The 18721-nt window shown below is 42.1% G+C and overlaps 3 protein-coding genes across 4 annotated transcripts; all 3 read left to right on the top strand.

Moving 5' to 3' along the window:
• Nucleotides 1-10: 10 nt before the first annotated feature.
• On the top strand, nucleotides 11-5940 carry zgc:56231 (uncharacterized protein LOC406257 homolog). 2 transcript variants are annotated; one of them, XM_056583908.1, is made up of 17 exons: nucleotides 11-398; nucleotides 713-802; nucleotides 958-1077; nucleotides 1262-1400; nucleotides 1500-1675; nucleotides 1780-1867; nucleotides 2129-2308; nucleotides 2492-2603; nucleotides 2690-2752; nucleotides 2853-3002; nucleotides 3136-3304; nucleotides 3444-3623; nucleotides 3819-3958; nucleotides 4091-4256; nucleotides 4577-4780; nucleotides 4865-4984; nucleotides 5074-5940. In XM_056583908.1, exons 1-17 carry the CDS (start codon nucleotides 237-239, stop codon nucleotides 5308-5310), a joined length of 2496 nt encoding a protein of 831 aa, XP_056439883.1. In that variant the 5' UTR covers nucleotides 11-236; the 3' UTR covers nucleotides 5311-5940. The 2 variants fall into 2 exon arrangements, with proteins under 2 accessions (XP_056439883.1, XP_056439882.1); XM_056583907.1 differs by having other exon boundaries at nucleotides 57-398; nucleotides 3139-3304; nucleotides 5074-5924.
• Nucleotides 5941-7032: 1092 nt separating this feature from the next.
• Nucleotides 7033-11197, top strand: rgs9bp (regulator of G protein signaling 9 binding protein). Its single transcript, XM_056583930.1, has 3 exons — nucleotides 7033-7128; nucleotides 10022-10328; nucleotides 10815-11197. Exons 1-3 carry the CDS (start codon nucleotides 7033-7035, stop codon nucleotides 11195-11197), a joined length of 786 nt encoding a protein of 261 aa, XP_056439905.1.
• A 2946-nt stretch (nucleotides 11198-14143) lies between these two features.
• On the top strand, nucleotides 14144-18259 carry mcur1 (mitochondrial calcium uniporter regulator 1). The gene is made up of 9 exons (XM_056583929.1): nucleotides 14144-14505; nucleotides 14958-15077; nucleotides 15276-15379; nucleotides 16004-16105; nucleotides 16681-16722; nucleotides 16891-16962; nucleotides 17076-17129; nucleotides 17236-17350; nucleotides 17554-18259. The coding sequence occupies exons 1-9, from the start codon at nucleotides 14241-14243 to the stop codon at nucleotides 17607-17609; spliced, it is 930 nt and encodes a 309-aa protein (XP_056439904.1). The 5' UTR covers nucleotides 14144-14240; the 3' UTR covers nucleotides 17610-18259.
• The last annotated feature ends 462 nt before the right edge of the window (nucleotides 18260-18721 follow it).

The raw sequence follows: 18721 nt of genomic DNA, 5'->3' as shown, positions 1-18721 counted from the left end.
AGTAGGCCTACTTCAATTTGTGGGAGCACCACCTGTTTTCAATTAAACCGGGATTTGGTCGGATGGGAGGGGTTCCGGCCCAGCTGTCTCAGGTTTAACATAACTTTTACCACGGTCAACTAGTTCAAGAAACGGTCGTTCATTGTGGTAAACAATAGATTATTCGGAATTGATTGGGAACATTGCAATAAGCAAATACTCTCACTTCAGGCTGCAGAGAGATATTGTTCTTGAAAATGAGGGGAAGTATTAAGTCTACCGATGAAGAAACCACCCGACCGCACTCTGGAGCCGTCCTAATGGAGTCTCAATCTCCCTGCGACGTTCTGCGAGTCAGCTCCCTGAACCTGCAGCGACCCACGGAGGTCCCCAGATTAACTTCCACTGGTTCCGGGCAGGCACGTCTCATCATACGCTTCAATTTGTCCTTTTTTTATTAGCAAAGAAAATAATTGAGAACTGCTCACACTCCCATTAAGTTTCTTCTGGAAATGAAAGATTGAAGTGTAAGAAGTCTAGTATGGTTAGTCTCTTTATTTGTGTTCCGGGAACAATTATATTTGTATCCTTCAGTGTTGGCCTAGGTCAGTTTTAGCTTGACACGTCCAATCATCAAAAATAAAAATAAATGTTTGTGCTCAAATGACTGAACCACAGGGGTTCAACATCCTGGTTGAACCCCTGTACTGACACCCGTCTCCTGGGTTAATAGAGTGAAGTGGAGTCCCAACCGCAGACTCTGCAAGTGTACCTGAGAGTTCGCCCCTTCTTCAACGAGGAACTCTCTGACAAGGAGGATCAGGTAGAGAATGTGGTGACATCACTCAAATGGAGACGCAGGACTGTCGCATATAAAATGTTACATCTGAATGTTATAATTAAATCCCAAATTATATAGCTCACGGTTCTGACCAAGTCCTCTACATGGAGTTTCAGACCTTTCCAATTATTCCCCAGGGATGTGTAGTGATTGAGGACAGCCAGGTGGTGAAGCTGCACGCACCCAAGGGATCAGCCACCCTGAAGAGCAGCGAGAGGGGCATTGGTGTGGCGGTCCACAAATTTTCCTTCACTCAGGTCTGTATCGGTGCTGGTCTCAACACAGATTCTAATACGATTGCTGATCAAACACCCTACAATTACTGGAAAATAATTGTATCCCTGGCAGAAAATTCGAATTTGATGTATCAAGACTTCTCGTTTCTCGTTTGTTTAAGAATATTACCAATTGGTCCTTTTTTTTTCTTTTAAATTTTATTAGATATTTGGAGAGGACACGTCACAAAATGACCTTTATGTGGACACGGTAGAGAGCCAAGTGTCTGATTACCTGGCTGGGCAGAATGCATTAATATTCAGCTATGGTGTGACGAATGCTGGGAAAACTTATACAATCCAAGGTACAACCACTGAGACCAGAATGGCCACAAATGTATGTCATGAATACTAATAATTGTGAGTTTTCTGTCTAAATTGTATTTATTTTTTACATGTTTAAGGAACTGCCAGAGATCCAGGGATCTTACCACGAGTGCTAGGCACTACCTTCCAGCACATTCAACGCTGTCAGTATGGGGGAATGGACCTCAAGCCCTACCTGGCCACAGACGCTCAGTGTCTGGGCCCCGAACAAGTGAAGCTGGAGATGAACGCGAGGGCTGCCATTTTTGCAACGGTCTTCCATATTTAAACAACGTCGTACAGAAGCACAGATGTTGAAATGTCTGGCTACTGTCCATATTCATAAAATGGGTGTATTCTTTTTAATTTGGATTCAAGGACAGAGAACCACTAAAGCCAGATGGCGTCTCCCCAGGCTGCCTTCCTTCTGCCGGCCAATCGTCCACAACCACCGATGATGACGCAGGTATCTGAAGAGGACTGCCCACAAAGCAATGAACCAGTCCACATTATCTGGACTATTGATTGCCTGGGAAATCCATGTAAAGAATCGAAACCATATGACTGTACTGCAACTTTGATAATGACCCTCTCCTATAGCCTAAATGGTCATAAGAGACATGAAAGTGGGAAGCTGACTGGTCGCATTTTTAAATGGTCTTTCAACAAAATGGTCCCTTAAACATTTTGATGTAAGTCGGAATCTACTCTCCGTGACCTTTTGTAGCATCGATGGAGAGCGGCTCCACCGAGACTGGGGACTTCACGTTCACCTTATGGGTGGCCTGCTATGAGATCTACAATGAGAGTGTTTACGACCTGCTTCAGACCAGCTCGGGACCCAAGTCTAAGAAGCGGGCCACTCTGCGTGTGTGTGAGGACCGTGCTGGGAGTGCCTACGTCAGAGGTGAAACACATCTACAATGTATCATCCTCAACCTCTTTTACTTTTGATCTAAAGCAGCTAATCCACACTGGTTCAGGGCTCAGTATTTGACTGTTTTTCAAATATCTTGATTTTTTTATGAGCTCGGCATCGTTTAAGTTATTGTGAGACGATTGTCTGGATTTGTTTTACAAATGCTTCTAGATCTAAAGTGGATCAACATTCACAGCCTGGAGGAAGCCAATGCACTTCTACAGTTTGGAAACAAAAATCGTAGCGCCGCCTCAACCAAGATGAATCAATCTTCAAGCAGAAGGCAATCCATTACACTCCACCGTTTTCATTTGAAACCAAGATGTGTTTGATTTAAATGGGTGAAACAATTTTTCTTTCTCTATACAGCCACAGCATTTTTACCATGAAACTTCTCAAGATCAACGGTAACAGGGTGGAAAGGATCTCTGAGTGAGTAGATTTTAATAAAGAGTCTTCAATAAAGCCCAATTTTAAAGGACTATAGTGTTGTACACATTGTATAATTTTAAAGTGAGTATTTGCTCCATAGGTTCTCTTTGTGTGATTTGGCCGGCTCTGAAAGATGCAATAAAACCAAGACACTCGGGGAGAGGCTGAAGGAAGCTGGAAACATTAACAACTCCTTGCTTATTCTGGGGAAATGCATTACAGCCCTGCGCAACAAAAATCTGACTGACAAGTACGTAATTTACCTGACGCTTCTAATCCTATGGTGGTCATTTAAATTGGGACTAAAAACCGCCTTCTCAAAGGTGCATTGATATTGTTTAACGGCATCGGTGCCTCGCTGTCTCCTCTTATTACCTTTTTAGCAGGACAAAGAGTTGCTGCATTCCTTTCCGAGAGAGCAAACTCACAAAGCTTTTCCAGGGCTTTTTCTGTGGAAAGGGAAAAGCGTCCATGATTGTCAACATCAACCAGTGTGCCTCCAACTACGACGAGACACTGCATGTTATGAAGTTCTCTGCCGTCGCCAAACAGGTCTGTCTGCATAGCCTTCAACTATTCAGTCCTCTGTCGTTCTGTACGGACGCCGTTTGAGTTGCAAAAAATAAAGCGTGATTTGAAGGTTCCTTGGCCGTGGTTTATCACCAGATACTCTTGTACTGGTTGACTGTAGGTGGTCCATGTGATTCCTGCCATATCCCTGGAGTCTCGGTCTCCGTGCCTGCTGGACCGTCATGGCAACCCCCTGCTGAGGACCACGGGGACGGACAGCCCAGTGCCGGACGGCTACGTCTCTGAGGAGGAGCTGCTGGATGAAGAGGACGATGCAGATGTTTCCATCCTGCCCCAGGAGGTACAACCTCTTGGTTCGCTGTTTTCACTTCCCAGGGGACTTCATGTCCAAGCGCTTGTCCTGACTCAATGTGCACTCTTGATTTCGAGGCCCACTAGATGTGAGAAAGAGGAACAATGTGGTTAACACAGGCGATGCACGTGCCAGCTGGCGTTTTTGAATCCCATTTCTCGGCTTCACTCTTTGCCTGACTAGGACCTGCTCACTGTGATTGAGAACCTCAGAAGCAAGCTTCTGGCCGAGAGGAGGAAGAACATGGTTCAGGAGATGGCGATCCGTAAGGAAATGGGAGATGCAATGCTGCAGCAGCTGATGGAAAGCGAGGAGCTCCTCAGGTTGACTAACCCATATCCTGAATGATGCACATTCACATCAGATTGCTCCAGTCTGTCAGTTGACCTACTGAGTTATAAACGCATACTAATGTGGGATTGTGTTTGTTTTTTGTTTCACTCCACTGTGTGAAGTCAACAGATGGTGGAGCTGAAGGAGAGCCACGATGACAAGCTGGAGAAAACTTTTGAGATGTACAAAGAGGCCTTCAAGGAGCATGCGTATCAGTGTGCTTTGGGCAGAATCGGAGAAGACTTTGTGCCCGTCCAGGAATTTATTGCGGAGGAAGAGAAAGTTGAGGTACATTTCTTTCTAGTATTTATTTGACAATGAATGAAGACCTTCAGACAACTAATGCCCATCCACTTGGGGGGGGATTTCTTAAAGAATGGTGACTTAATGCAGCTACATTTGTCATGATTTTATTTTTACTGATCGCAGTGCTCCTAGTACAATCCACTAGTTTACATGTATAAATGGGGCACAGGGCGTATCACATTTAGGTGTGACATTTTTAACTCCACGGGACCTATTGCTTGTTTTCATGCATAGGTTTTCTATCTCATGACTAATGGTTTTATTGTACTGGCACCCGGATCCTCTGGGCCACCGTTGCACAGGCCCTGAGGAGAAAGCTCTCGGAGTTGGAGAACCTAGTGTCTTCCCTCAAGCCGTCAACACGGATGTCCACGACGGACCAGTCCAGCCAGACTGTGGAAGTTCCATTACCAAATAAAGGAACTGAAGCTGGAAGCGAAGCACGATACAAAAGGGTCTTCACAGAAAAATGTGCAGTGGAGAAAATGTGTGCGGAAAAACAGGAGGTATGGAAGTAATATATTTAATTATGTTTTCAGCTCGCCAGCTAATACTTTATACTTTTAAATTAGAGATATATTTTCTCCTAGCTGATCATGGCTCTTGAAAAGCGGCTGGTGGGCCTGAATGAAACTCTGAGGACGGTCCACGCCGACTACATGGACAAATCAGCTGAGCTGGAGTTCCTACGGAGCAAATCTGAAGACCAGGTAGAACTCTTTCTAGAAACAGCTTGCTACAAAACTTAGCTTAACCGTAGCCCATTACACTAACCATACTTTTGTTTAATTTGTCTAAGACTAAATCCATCGATGACCTCTTGAGAGAAAATGTTGACAAGGACGGTGAGATTGCCTTGCTGAAGGAAGAGGTGTTCAAACTGTCCCAGAGGTCCCCTGTGAAGACCAAGCCCAAACGTGGCCTGCTTGCTAACATCAGGGACTCAGTCTCATCTCCACGCTCCACTGTCATTGGCCGAACACTCAGGAAGAACGTCAGGGCGACACCTACCGTTGGAGGGAAACCGAGCAGCTAGAAGAGCTTGAGTATTAAAAGTAAAGGGAATGTATTTTTTTTTTGTGAATTTGTTTTTAATCTTTTTTTATTTATTTTTAATAAATGTTTTATTGAAGACGATCTAAGCTTTAATTGGGTTCACGTGACTAGGAAGGTTGGCCTGACTCGCACTTGGTAGATGATGCACATTATTTTTCACTACAGGGTGGGTGCCTGAGGTTTACGGCACAAAGTTGTGGATATAACGCCATTGAATATTTTTTTTCCGGCTTGCATTACATTTTGCAATGGAATTTGCATTAAATAAGAACTTGCATATTCACATGAATGACAGATGCATTGTAATGAGGTGAATTGACAGTTTTGATAAAGGAAGAAAACGACATAGTCCGACCGGAAGTTCACCAGAGAACCACAGAATACTTAACTCCTGTCCTAAGAAAACCCTAGACGAGCTTCTTCTCATGGATCTGCAAGATGTAATGTCCTGGTTTGAGTACCATCACAAACTAGATTTACCAGTAAAGAGTCATTGTAGGGTTATGATTTGGTTCTCTTTCGACACTACGGCGTGTGCATAACAATGTTAAAATCTTCTCAAATGTTTATATGAAAGTACACTGAATAAACAGCCTAGAGTAAAATTTATAATTCTAGTTGTCACATTTATGTGCTCATGCCCCCTATTGGCCAGATTCTGGGCTGCTTAACCACCGTTTCTTTTCCGTCTAGAAGTCATTCGGATAAAGAAACTCGTACGTTTTCTCAGTTTAGTTTCTCAGTTTCCTTCTATTCATATTTCACATACAAATAAATGCAACACATGTAGGCTATGTAAGATGACCACCACTTAACATGCTGACCACCACTCACTCACTCAAACTCCTCATGGTGGGACTATGAACCTCATATGAGCTTCCTCCTAGGAACCCATTACCAAGGGCCTGGGGCCAAAAAGAAACAAGACAAGCAGTCAATTCACTAAGTGCATCATTCACGCTGCCTCTTCAGTTAAACTTTAAGGTCCATCACGGAAAACCCTCATTGTTTGATGCAGTGTTTCACCACACGCATAACCCTTTTATGAATGTGGTCGTCAAACTTTATGCCAAGTGCTGAATGTATGGCTACCGGTAGTATCTTTGATTTCTTTTTTTATTTCTACTTCAGGGTATCCACTTCAAATCCCTTTGCAGTTTAGTGAACCAGAAGTAGGCCGGACAACTACAAAGGTATCGGAGTTAGCCCCTTCCTCTTTGTTTTGTCCCTTCCCCAGAGCATTGCACTTCCTCTCGGTCAGTGAAAGGGCCATTGTGGTGAAGACAGCCAGCTGCTCACGTCCCCCGTGGTTCTCAGCTATAGTTAATGAGCTTAGCCGCTTGTCCTAGTCTGCATCAGTGCATAGAGGTCAATTGCAGGATTAACACCGTCGCTCGTGGGTTACCTATCACCTTGTTTTAATTTGAATTTCCAACTTTATTCGCACCTATCGACTCTGGACTTTTTACTCTGCAGGATGTGTTTAGGTGTGCTCTTGCTGCACCTGTAGTCTTTGTGTGTGTATACGCCGACATAATGCAGCACGTTGACTTCCAGCCTGACCTGGCCGCTGAATGAGGCGCCCTACTCCAGGTGAGGAAGAGGAGAAGGGGTAAGCCAAGAGGAGCCAAGGGCAGCCCGGTGTAGCCAGAAGCCCACATCGTGACCGGGGTCTGGGGACTCTGGACCAGAGGGAGGGCTGATGCCACTGGTGAACAACAAAGTTGGAGACGATGTGGCGGGGGGGACAGAGAAGGCTTCGGCGGACGAGCAGGCGCTGGTGGAGTCTTTCATGAAGGTGAGACCGAGGGGGTGAGAGAGCTTCAGGGGATGGTCGGGGGCTCTGCTTACCTGTACCTATTTTTACGAGGTTGGTCAGAGAATGTGTTGATTTGCAGTCTTCCTTGCCAGATGGCTATTAAATGGTAATTTATTGCAGGATGAAGATATGAAGGTTGTTTTGAACCCTGATATGTAATACATATTAAGGACCTGTAATTTTTTAAATGCTAAAAAAATACTCATGTCTAAAAATATATTTATACATGAGTGGAAGTGAGTGGACACTTTGAGTTATGGTATGCATAAAGTATATGATTTTCTGTCTTAATTTACACAATTTTACAAGAAATTTACATTTCTGCAACTCTGGTATGATATTAATAATTTAAGTCTCACGCGATAGAGATTTATAGACATACTTACTGCTACAAAGATGACCACAACACAGAACCCTCATGCTGATAACCCCATGGCTAAAAAAGCACTTTGAACACACTTATCTTGGTTCACTGACTCGGTATACTCAGTATATGTATTCCATTAGAGTGCTTTCGTCTGCGATTACACATTGAAAACAAAGACATAGAGCCTTCACTAAAATCACAATGTATCATCTCTTTATAGAAGAAGATGAATGTCTATGTTGCCTAACGATGTCTAATGATCTAGTTAAGGTTTTTACCGCTTATTAGTATTCATCCAATAATTAGGAATATCACATCCAATCAACCTCACGATGGTCCAACACTCTACCAGTCCCCTGGCTTATCCAGAAATAGATTGATGATTATCAGATTATTTATAATATATTTAAAACCGCGTCATTTTATTGCCCATGGTTATTTCCCAGAAGGTAAATTAACACGATGTGCAGCAAGATGATATAGATCAGTGGAGCAATTTTGTTCAAGTTTTCTCCAGGATGCGTCAGCATGACAAGACTGACTGTCATGGCCGCCGAGGATAATTCATAACAATCCAAGACCAGCTCATACTACTAATCGGTATTAAGGAATGTAAGTTGCCCGTAGCTGGTTCAGTCTATCGCTCACAGACACACACACACACACACACACACACACACACACACACACACACACACACACACACACACACACACACACACACACACACACACACACACACACACACACAACTTGCACGCACACACAAACACGTTGCCCATCACACAGACCCCCCCACACACACACACACACACACACAGCTGCCTGTTGGAATATCATCACATTGCCCTATTAAAGGCTTTACTAACTGTACTAAAAACAGTACTTTAAATGTTGGAAAGGAAATTAGCATCGCAAAAAGTTAGCGTAAATCTTTATCTGGAAGAGCATAGTCTGTTAAGGGATCATCACTATGTTCCCCAGGTCCTATGTTCCCCGGATTCAAAGGGTTAGGGTCAGGTTTAGGGTTAGGGTTAGGTCGAGGGTTAATCCTAAACCTAACCCTAACCATAACCAATCGGAGGAGAGATATTTTAACCAATCACAGGCGAATCAATGGCGAAAAAGGCGGTACTTGCCCCTACCATCCTACGAAAAAAAGATTAGCTCACAGGGTCCTGTGTTCCCCGGTCAGCAGGGAACATAGGACCCGGGTAACGTCTGTTATTACCACCTTCGCTGTTATGATCATCTTCTCTGTTTAGAAGATGCCATCTTCTCTGTTTTGACAACCTTCTCTGTTATTAGCATCTCCTCTGTTTAGAGTGGACCATCTTCTCTGTTTAGACCATCTTCTCTGTTTAGAGTGGACCATCTCCTCTGTTTAGAGTCGACCATCTTCTCTGTTTACAGTCGACCATCTTCTTTATTCAGACCATCTTCTATGTTTAGACCATCTTCTCTGATTAGACCATCTTCTTGGTTTAGACCATCTTCTCTGTTCAGAGTGGACCATCTTCTCTGTTTAGAGTGGACAATCTCTCCTGTTGAACCATCTCTTTATTTAGAATGTCTCCTCTGTTTAGACTGTCTTCTCTGTTTAGTCTTACCAGCACCATGGATATCTGTCTGGCCCTGCTGGTTTCTCTGTGGAAGCTTAGCAGGGATTGTTTGGCTCATTCTTGGAGTAGGAGGGCCAGTAATGGGTGTCCATCACTCTGGCCTGTGTCATATGCTAAACATCAACTGTGCTAACCCCAGTGTCCTGGCCACATTCCAAACCTGGCTCTCCTACCAACATTGCCACCTAATCATTCACTAGTCTCTAAACGGATTGCATCATTCCTGATAGCCAGTGTGTGGTAGCTAACTGGTTGCTTTGTATCCACCAGGTGGGAGCTTCAGCCTGGTAGTGGATAATATGTCATTCAGTTTGGTTGCATTCAATTGATCAGAATAAAACATTTTATTCATGACCATGTCTTACTTTTTTTTCCATCTGTTCAAGAACCAATGTACAACTAGGTTTTGGGCTCAGATAATATATTGAGCTGGCACAAAAGTGTAATCTTGGTTGGCTGAGCCTTTCATTCAATTGGACAAGCAAAGCATACTGTGCACCAAAAAGACAGTGAAACAATCATGGCGAGTATGAATTCATTAAAAAAATGTCAATGGCGATATATCGTATTTATATCAAGCAAATGTTCCCATTTCACTATGTTGTAGTCATGTTCCACTATGTTATGGCCGTGTTTCACTGTGTTGTGGCCGTGTTTCACTGTGTTGTGGTCATGTGTCACTATGTTGTGGCCGTGTTTCACTGTGTTGTGGCCGTGTCTCACTGTGTTGTGGCCGTGTTTCACTGTGTTGTGGTCATGTGTCACTATGTTATGGCCGTGTTTCACTGTGTTGTGGCCGTGTTTCACTGTGTTGTGGCCGCGTTCCACTGTGTTGTGGCCGCGTTTCACTGTGTTGTGGCCGTGTTTCACTCTGGGGATCCAGGTGGTGGCATGCTTCAGACACCTGGCCTCCTGTGTGGGTGGCTGCACAGACACCCTGCAGCTGAGAGACGAGCTGAGGCAGACGCGGGAGAAGGCCCAGAGTCTGGCCGGGGTCTGCTGCCAGCGTCTCACCGCCCGTCTCCGGGACAAGAGCTTGCCGGATGAGGACCGCAGGAAGATGGACCTCCTGTGGGTGGCCTTCTCCTCCGGGCTGGAACTCCTTCACGCTGACCTGTGCAAAGTGTTTGGCATGGCCAACATCTTCTGTCTGGCCAACGCCAACGTCTTTGTGCAGACCGGCATGCAAGGTAACAACGGGAGGTGGTCAAGGGATCCAGGGAGTCATACGATTTGTTTTAATCCATTTGCATGTGTAATTTAATACCAAACCAATATGTCATTGGTGTTGGGGTTTGGCTCTCCTTTAAAGATGGCAAAACGGGAAAAAATTACGCCAAAGGGTTAGCCCTATCTCTGGTGAAACACGTGCTTTCACATTTGCTCTCTTTTGCATTTGCAAAATATTGGCAAAAGATGAAGTTGGTTTTTATAGAAGCAATGGCAGGTCTTTGCAGAAACATTCTTCTTCCCTTCTTAATTTGTGTTACGTTTGTAAATAACATACCTAACTGTATTTGTAAAGCGAGATACAGCCTGTTGCAACAAAACATTGCTGATACCCGATGGTGATCGGACGAAGGCAGCAAACGTCCGACTTCTAATGATACCAGCGGATGATGGGCAGTTACCTTGTGAAGGAGGGAGCAGCCTGTCTAACTGGCTCTGGTCCGTAGGAGGAGGCAGCGAGGTGGCGGCGCGGGCCCTCAGCCTGCCCGACCTGCAGGCCTCCAGCCCGGGTCCAGCGCTCCCGGCCGGCCTGGAGCCCCAGGAGACCAGCGCCATGGAGCAGGAGATCCAACGGGTGGACCGCATGATCGAGGACATGGAGGCAAAGGTCAACGTCCTGCGCTGGACGGTGGAGCCCCGCGGCGGGCCCGAGGCCGCGGACCCCCTGAGTGGCTCGGACAGCGTCTCTGTGGCGCTGCTGTCCATGGAGGAGGAGGGGCCGGCGGGCGGCGGGGGCATGCCTCGCAGACACGTCTTCATCGGGTTGCTGCTGTGCGGCGCGGTGCTGGTGGTGGCCACGCTCTCCATCTGCATCGTGCTCTTCTCCTGAGCAGACGCTGGTGTGACCCCGTCGTGCGCTTACATACACACACATGCGCACATGCACACACACACACACACACACACACACACACACACACACACACACACACACACACACACACACACACACACACACAGAAAGTAACTTGCAAGTGGAAAACTTAAAGACAAGAACTTCCAAAAAGACGAATCAAATAAAAGGACATTGATCGATTCAACTAATTTATGGGAATGCTGCATGGAAATAGTCAAATGTTAAATATAGAAACTTTGTCAAAACCCCCAAATCCTCAAATGTTGTTCTCTAGAGTCACCTATAGGTGCTGTATTATGATGCGAGTTGTGAAGAGAGAGAGCAGAAGAGTTATGAGAGTTATTCGCTGTTTTGAAATGTTCGACTCGAGCTCCTTTGATTGACAGGCAAGATGGATTTTGTGAACCCATCCCTGGAAAGATGCCCTGATCAGTTAGAAACTAGCCGGGGGCGGTCGAAAGTCTAATTTGGCCTATACAGAGGCAGATGCAGTCATCTCCCAAAGATATATATCCACAGGGCATTTCCATCATTAATAGCTGACGGATGGCTATGACATTTATACCAAAGGGCACTCAATTAATAGCTCTTCAATCCTACCTACAGCACCTTTTAAGATTAATATTATTTTTAATTGCACAGTGACTTTACACTGTCACTGCATCATAATAATTCTGTTTTATCTTTTAGCTCTCTACTAAAATAGATGAGCAATAAACATAGAAATATTTAATGATGAAACCCAAATGAGAGAACTAGGTCATTTTCAATATATGATTTAATGGTATAATAAACTTGACCTTACATGAACCAGTAATGTATGTCACTAAAAGCCAGAGAATTATTAAAAACAGAAAATATAGAAAATATAAATATGAATAATTTTAAGCAAAATTATGGATACATAGGACTTAAAATTATTAAAAGATCTTGACAGGAAGGGTGCATTACAAATTCCTTGATTCTCATAATTTGAAAGTGCACCAATCTGAATAACTCTTTGCTAAGGGGCAGAACCCTTAGCTATGTGCACATAGTTATTTATCGATTCAATATCGCTGTTAGTATGACAGTGGTGACAATGGAACAAGAGCGCATTGTGCCATAGATGGCTGCCTGTCCGAACCCAAGCAAGCAACGCAAACGTCAAGATGAGGTGACACTAAAGCTAGGGTAGGCCATCTATTTTGTTCAAATTCTTTTTACCACCCAACAGCAATCAATTAATCAAATGTACTGACAAAAAAAGTAAATAATCAGGTATCTATGGCGGTCGCAGGCCTGTATTAAGCCTGTCCAATTATTTTATTCGGCCTGAATGAAATGATTTGGAAGGCCTTAAGGGAGGGCTGGATTTTTCCGGTTGTACACTTTGAAAATCAAGATCAATCTGTTTGGTATCTCCAGAAAACTCTGAGAAAACTCTCCAGAAAACCGAAAACCGTAGCTTTAAGACTCGAAGCCAAAAAACTTTGCCAACCATGTTGGTTGTAAAGAATAAATGATGATCTATTTTGCTTTTCCCTGAAGGTGACACAAAACAGAGCAGGGATTGATATTAATCAGGGTTACGGGTTGGTACCCAATAATAATGTTGTTTTGATAAACAAATCCACATAATTCTGTGTCCACCAGTGAAGAAAAGAGAATCTATTTTGGAAACACAGATCCATCATCCAGAGAACAGACTATGAAAACATTTCAGACTAGCTTCACTGTTACTGTTTAAGTCATAAATATGAGATGGTGGGACATTTTGGTGACATGAATGAATGATCACATATGACAACCAAAGAAAGACAGAAGTAAAATGTTAAAGGCAGAAACATTCAGCTGTAAGAAGCTCTAGTCGGAAATGAGACAAATCACTAAAAAATAAACCAACTGTTCCTTTAAACCACACAAGGATCACGAAGGTCTTCATCATTTATTTATTATTGCAGAAGAATTACTTTGCCGAGCTACTGTACATAATGTACTATTTTCTCATTGATTACTATTTCTTGAATTATTAATTAGCTAGATGTTGAATAAAGCATTTGTACATATGCACTTATTTTGAATGAAGGGATATGTAGAAACGATGATAGGTATATTACTTGTAATAAAATTGCAAAGTCAAATCCTTTAAACTTTTGTGTATGTTTGTTGTTTGTGTTCTTTGATGTAACGTTAAAGAACAAGCAGAGCAGGTCTTTGATTTGTACAAAAATACACAAGAGCCTTGTAGAAATTGTAGTAACTAATAGTAAGTAGTTGTAGTAGTAGTAGTAATAAAATTGCAAAGTCAAATCCTTTAAACTTTTGTGTATGTTTGTTGTTTGTGTTCTTTGATGTAACGTTAAAGAACAAGCAGAGCAGGTCTTTGATTTGTACAAAAATACACAAGAGCCTTGTAGAAATTGTAGTAACTAATAGTAAGTAGTTGTAGTAGTAGTAGTGGTATTGTTAATACTAATAATAATAATAATGACAATAATTATATTATTAATGACAATAATTATAAGAATACATTCTTCATAACAAAATTATTAAGCTACTAATAATGATAAGATGCTAATAATGATAAGACATATAATTATAAATCAGCATCATAAGCATTATCAACAATAAATTCATCAATATTCATCAAATACATTTTCATAGTACCAAAGCCACTATACATCAGAAAGAAGGTAAGCAGTAACAAATAAATCGAGTGAGGAAAGGCCTGGATAGGCATGGGTGGATGTGAAGACAGGTTGTTAGAAGATTTTGCATTTTCATTTTGAATGAAGGGCTATCAGATTACTGGATTTGTTTTGATTGTCCTACTAGTACTGGGATAGGAAACTGGTATGAAATATGTACTCTCGCGAGACAAAGCGGTACTTTCTAAAAAGAGGACGACCTTTGTCACAACTACGACTTTACTTGTCATTCAAGAGAAACTAAAAAGGGAGTAGGCCTACATATGCAAGTGGTGGTGAGTGTAGCTCCGTTCTACTGTTTGAATCGTTGTGGCCAGGATTAAGAAATGTTATTGAATCTGTTTCATTCAAGAGCGATCGTACATACTATTTGGTGTGATTTTAAATGTGTTCCCGTGGTCAGTTATTATGTTAAAGCAACGACACGGCTCACATCATTGAATAAGATATGTTTGAATAGCGTGAACGCCTCGCGGGGATTCACCATCGATCATAGTGTTTTAAGCAAGAAGACGTCCCCGGTATTAGGAAAATCTCCTAGACCGGTTACTACCCGCCGGTTATTAGACACAACACGTGTGTTTGTACGAGGTAAGTAAAACGGAAAGACTATAGTGAAGTTATTGTTGAACAACGAATGATGTATATACATTATGTTATGTCACATACCCATATTAACACTACCTACGTAAGTTTAAGCAATTAGTCATTCTAGTGATCACGCCCGTAGCCTGTCAGTATGCTGGCATGTGTATGTCTGTCTGTTCACTGTCAACATTGACCATGCTGGTACGCCCTGCATTGAGAACCCCCCGTGTATTGTTGAAAGTGAATTCAACGTTAGCGATATAATGTTCTAACAGAAACAGTTCCGTTGTGTCATTTCTGCTACTGAATTTAAGAATGAATGAAAGGCAAAATAATACTATACTGAAAATGAGCATTAGTATTTTAAATATAATTGTTTGAAAAACATGCACCTTTTGAATCGAACTGTCTGTTTAAAGTCGCTTTATTCTTCCGTCTTGTGTTTTGAATGATAGAGCTGAGTACCTCCCTCAGACAACTCCAGTATGATCTCAAGGCAGGCGATCCCAGGGCGGGGGGCCGGGCACGCCTCCTTTTTGACACCCACGCCATGGTTCGACTCCTTGAAGACAACGGTTGGCATCACCTCGATTGTTTTGAAACATCTGCCAAAGGGCCAGGCTTCGGTTGATACCCGGCTTGGATCCGCCTGATGAGTGAAATTGCGTTGTGTTTAAGTATTCAGTAGGACTTTTTGTTTCTGTTTAGGTTCCAGTATGACCTTGTGTTTCTGCTAAGGTTTCAGTATAAACATGCGCTGTGTTTGTGTTTAGGTTTCAGCACGCCGCAGGCGGAGGTGATGGTCAGCATGCTGGTCAGGACCACCCACTCAAACATGGACGCCATCTACAGCGACATGGCCACCAAAGTGCAGCAGGTATGAGAGGACGAGATAATAAAAGATCAGTGGTGTAAGATGATTCCTAGAATGCACTTGATGAAAACCATTAGTGCTATTTCTGCTCGTTAATTGGCCTAAATTACCCTTTTAAATGTGTCAGCTATACCAATGAGAGTGATAATTAATAAACCTACTGATTGTATTGCCTCATCACCCCTTTTAAAAACATTTGAGATATAATTGTCATTCCACACATCACTATCGTAGCAGCCCTTTTACCCCCCTTTTTATTATGTCATCTTTTGACTAAATCAACTTTGGTCAAGAGACCGTCAGATTTGGAAACACGATAATATAATGTGTTTAGGGAACACAGATAAGATTACTTTGTCAAAAACCATACACATTTGCATTGAATGGGAGACAATGAAGACTAACCTAACACTTGATATTAAACCACATCAACAGCTTCAATCGCAAGCAAAGAACAACATTGCCTATCCAATTTTTGTATTTTCACCTGGCACACATTTTCAATACTGTAATACCATGTGATTTGTCGCAGGTGGTGCTGTCCCCTTATTTAAACATTTGGTAACGTGTGTGGGTGTGTGTGTCTGTGTTGGTCACTCTCTGAACCAATGGGACGGGTGACATCAGGAGATAATGTTGCAGCGAGTCATGTCCCAGATAGCAGCCGTCAAGAAGGACATGATCATTCTGGAGAAGAGCGAGTTCTCCATGCTGCTGGCAGAGAATGAGGTCTGTGGAAGGATTTCTTTTTTCCTTTTAATGAGTCACTGAGATAACCAGAGAACCATTTTAATGTTATGAACCAGGTCTACGTTCATGTCTAATGAGACTCATTGTAATGCTCTGACCAGGGTTAAAGTTCCTGGTGATTAAACCCTCAATAGCGTCCCTCCGGGCTTCACTAAAACTGTATATCTGTCAAAATGACTTTTTTGTTCAAATTCTGCCGAAGAGCATTAAGCTTGAACACATTCTCGCCACAAAAATAAACCTTATTAATAGAACTCTTTCGTGTCGAGTACAGTTTGCGGGGAAAAAACGCTTGATGCTCTTTGGCAAAATCGGCACAATGAAGTTCTTCTGCAATATGATATTGGTTGAGAATGTGAATGATGCCAGGAGAGACGGTTGCGATGGTTAATCACCCAGACCTGTATTGTCCTTTTATGCTACTGTGAACGCTAAGCAACATTACGGATGCACTTAGACTGTTACAGGGCAGTAGAACAGTCTCCCTACCGTACCTAAGTGACTGTATAATGGAGTGTGTGCTCACTTTTGTTCACTTTTTCCTATTCTTCAAGAAAGTCAAGATACATCTGTTACAGCTGAAGGGTCAGCTGGCTGTGAGTATTACTGAGTTGAAATTTGTTCGGAAAAAAAAAGTGAATCCATTGATGATTAGATATTTTTTTTAGATTTTATACTGTATGTAGATAACATTGATACTTTGTTTTGCATATTGGTCATCTGAATATATGTGCTCAAATCAACTGCCTTCATTGTGTTTGCAGGACTTGATGAATAAGGTGCGCTCCGACACCCTTTTAGACATGAGCATCGAGAAAAGCCGTGTGAAGGAAATGGTAAGGGCTATGAGCAATGGGAAGTAGCTGTTACCGGTTTATTCTGCTGTCAACCTACCTTCTCTTAGTTCTCGCTGTCTCATCATTTGAGAGTTGTTTTTCTTATTATTTAGAAAGCACTGTATGAGAAGAAACTCTTGGAAACGCGAACAGACATAATGGAAATGGTAAGTACTTCCATTAGTCATGGTGCCCATAACACACTTGCAGTAAGTCTTGCTGTTATGCCAGTAGATGTTTTTGTAATTTGGTGTGGATATCTGCTTCTTACAGAATGCAGAGCACGATTGCCATTTGACCCGGACTAACATGAAAATAGACACAGAGGTGGCAGGTCTTAAGACTATGTTGGAATCACACAAATTGGACACCATCAAATACCTTGCAGGTAGGAAAAAACCTTGGTTCTTAACGGCTATCCATTAACCATGCCTTGTCATTGTCAAATTTAAATTATGAATACATAGATATCTATATATAGATAGTCATTGAGATGGAAATGCAAAAGATGATCATATTAGAATAATTATTTTACAATTTGTTTTACTGAAAGAACATTATACGACTGGCAATTTTTTTTCTGCCCTTTAGGTTCAGTGTTTACCTGTCTGACAGTGGCCTTGGGTTTCTATCGCATTTGGATGTAAACGAATCAGCAACACTTCCACTGCATTCCATTCAAATGTGTTTAAACTGTGTTAATGTATTCTCCAACACATCCGGGTTTCCACTGCACAAGGTCCCCTTTTACTTACCGAGTCTGCTGCCTGTTTATGGAGATCAGGTTTGTCTTCAGGTCTCCAGATTCAGTTACTGCACACCAAGGAAGACATGCATCCCATTGGTCTTATGGAATAAGAGCACAATTCCCTGGGTTGAACGAGTCGTGGATGGATTGCTTTCATTCTATCGACATTTAGTAACATATACATTTGGCCAAAAGCCAAAAAGTGTGCTTTGAAAAGGAATTTAAATCTTCAATAATATTTAGTAAAATTTATTAAGTTAATATTGTCTTTATAATTCAAATTATGGTAATAAGCTAGCCTGGCAAGCCAGACCCATATCGGAAAGATATTGGCTCCCTGGCTGACTCCCTGGCTGCAAATTCAATTTGCTGCCGCTAGGGGCGTCTAGATTTCTAGGCTAGTAATAACCATGACCAAAATAACAATAAAAATGTTTATTTGAGATGCAAACAACTGACTACACTGCAAGGTCATATAACCTGAATTATATTATTTATTGAGATCAAATATTTGTTATCACATCATTGTTAATAAAAGCTTATTTTATTATTGTAAAACAAATGTGTGATTTGTTCACAATAAACATAAGTTATTGATTTAGAAAATGTAAACCTTTCCAATAAATGCTGTCAGAAAGGTGATCAGATGTTTAATAATATAGCTATTGTGTGTTTTTTGATTCAAACGGTTGTGATTTGACAGAGTTGAGTGGACCTTCATTTTGAAAATACAAACGGGAAGTTGTCATAATATCGGTGTGTGTCGTAGAGAAACACGTGTGTGGCAGCTAACTATTAAAGTAACGTTTTACATTGTTATACTAGATTATTCCCATAAAACAGGCCTATCCCATATTCTCTGAATATGGGATTAATGACTCGGATATATAATAACAACTTTGTGAGGTGGAATTATTAAAGACCTGACTCCATAACAAGCGAACTCCCAAGGTAAATGCATGTATCCGTTTGTTTTGCCTGTGTGTATGGGTGACTGTCATCTCAGCTATA

The sequence above is a fragment of the Gadus chalcogrammus genome, chromosome 23 (genome assembly GCF_026213295.1).
Source record: "Gadus chalcogrammus isolate NIFS_2021 chromosome 23, NIFS_Gcha_1.0, whole genome shotgun sequence".
NCBI lineage: Eukaryota > Metazoa > Chordata > Actinopteri > Gadiformes > Gadidae > Gadus > Gadus chalcogrammus.
The sequence above is the reverse complement of the archived record's forward strand: the minus strand, read 5'-3'. Positions and strand labels throughout refer to the sequence as shown.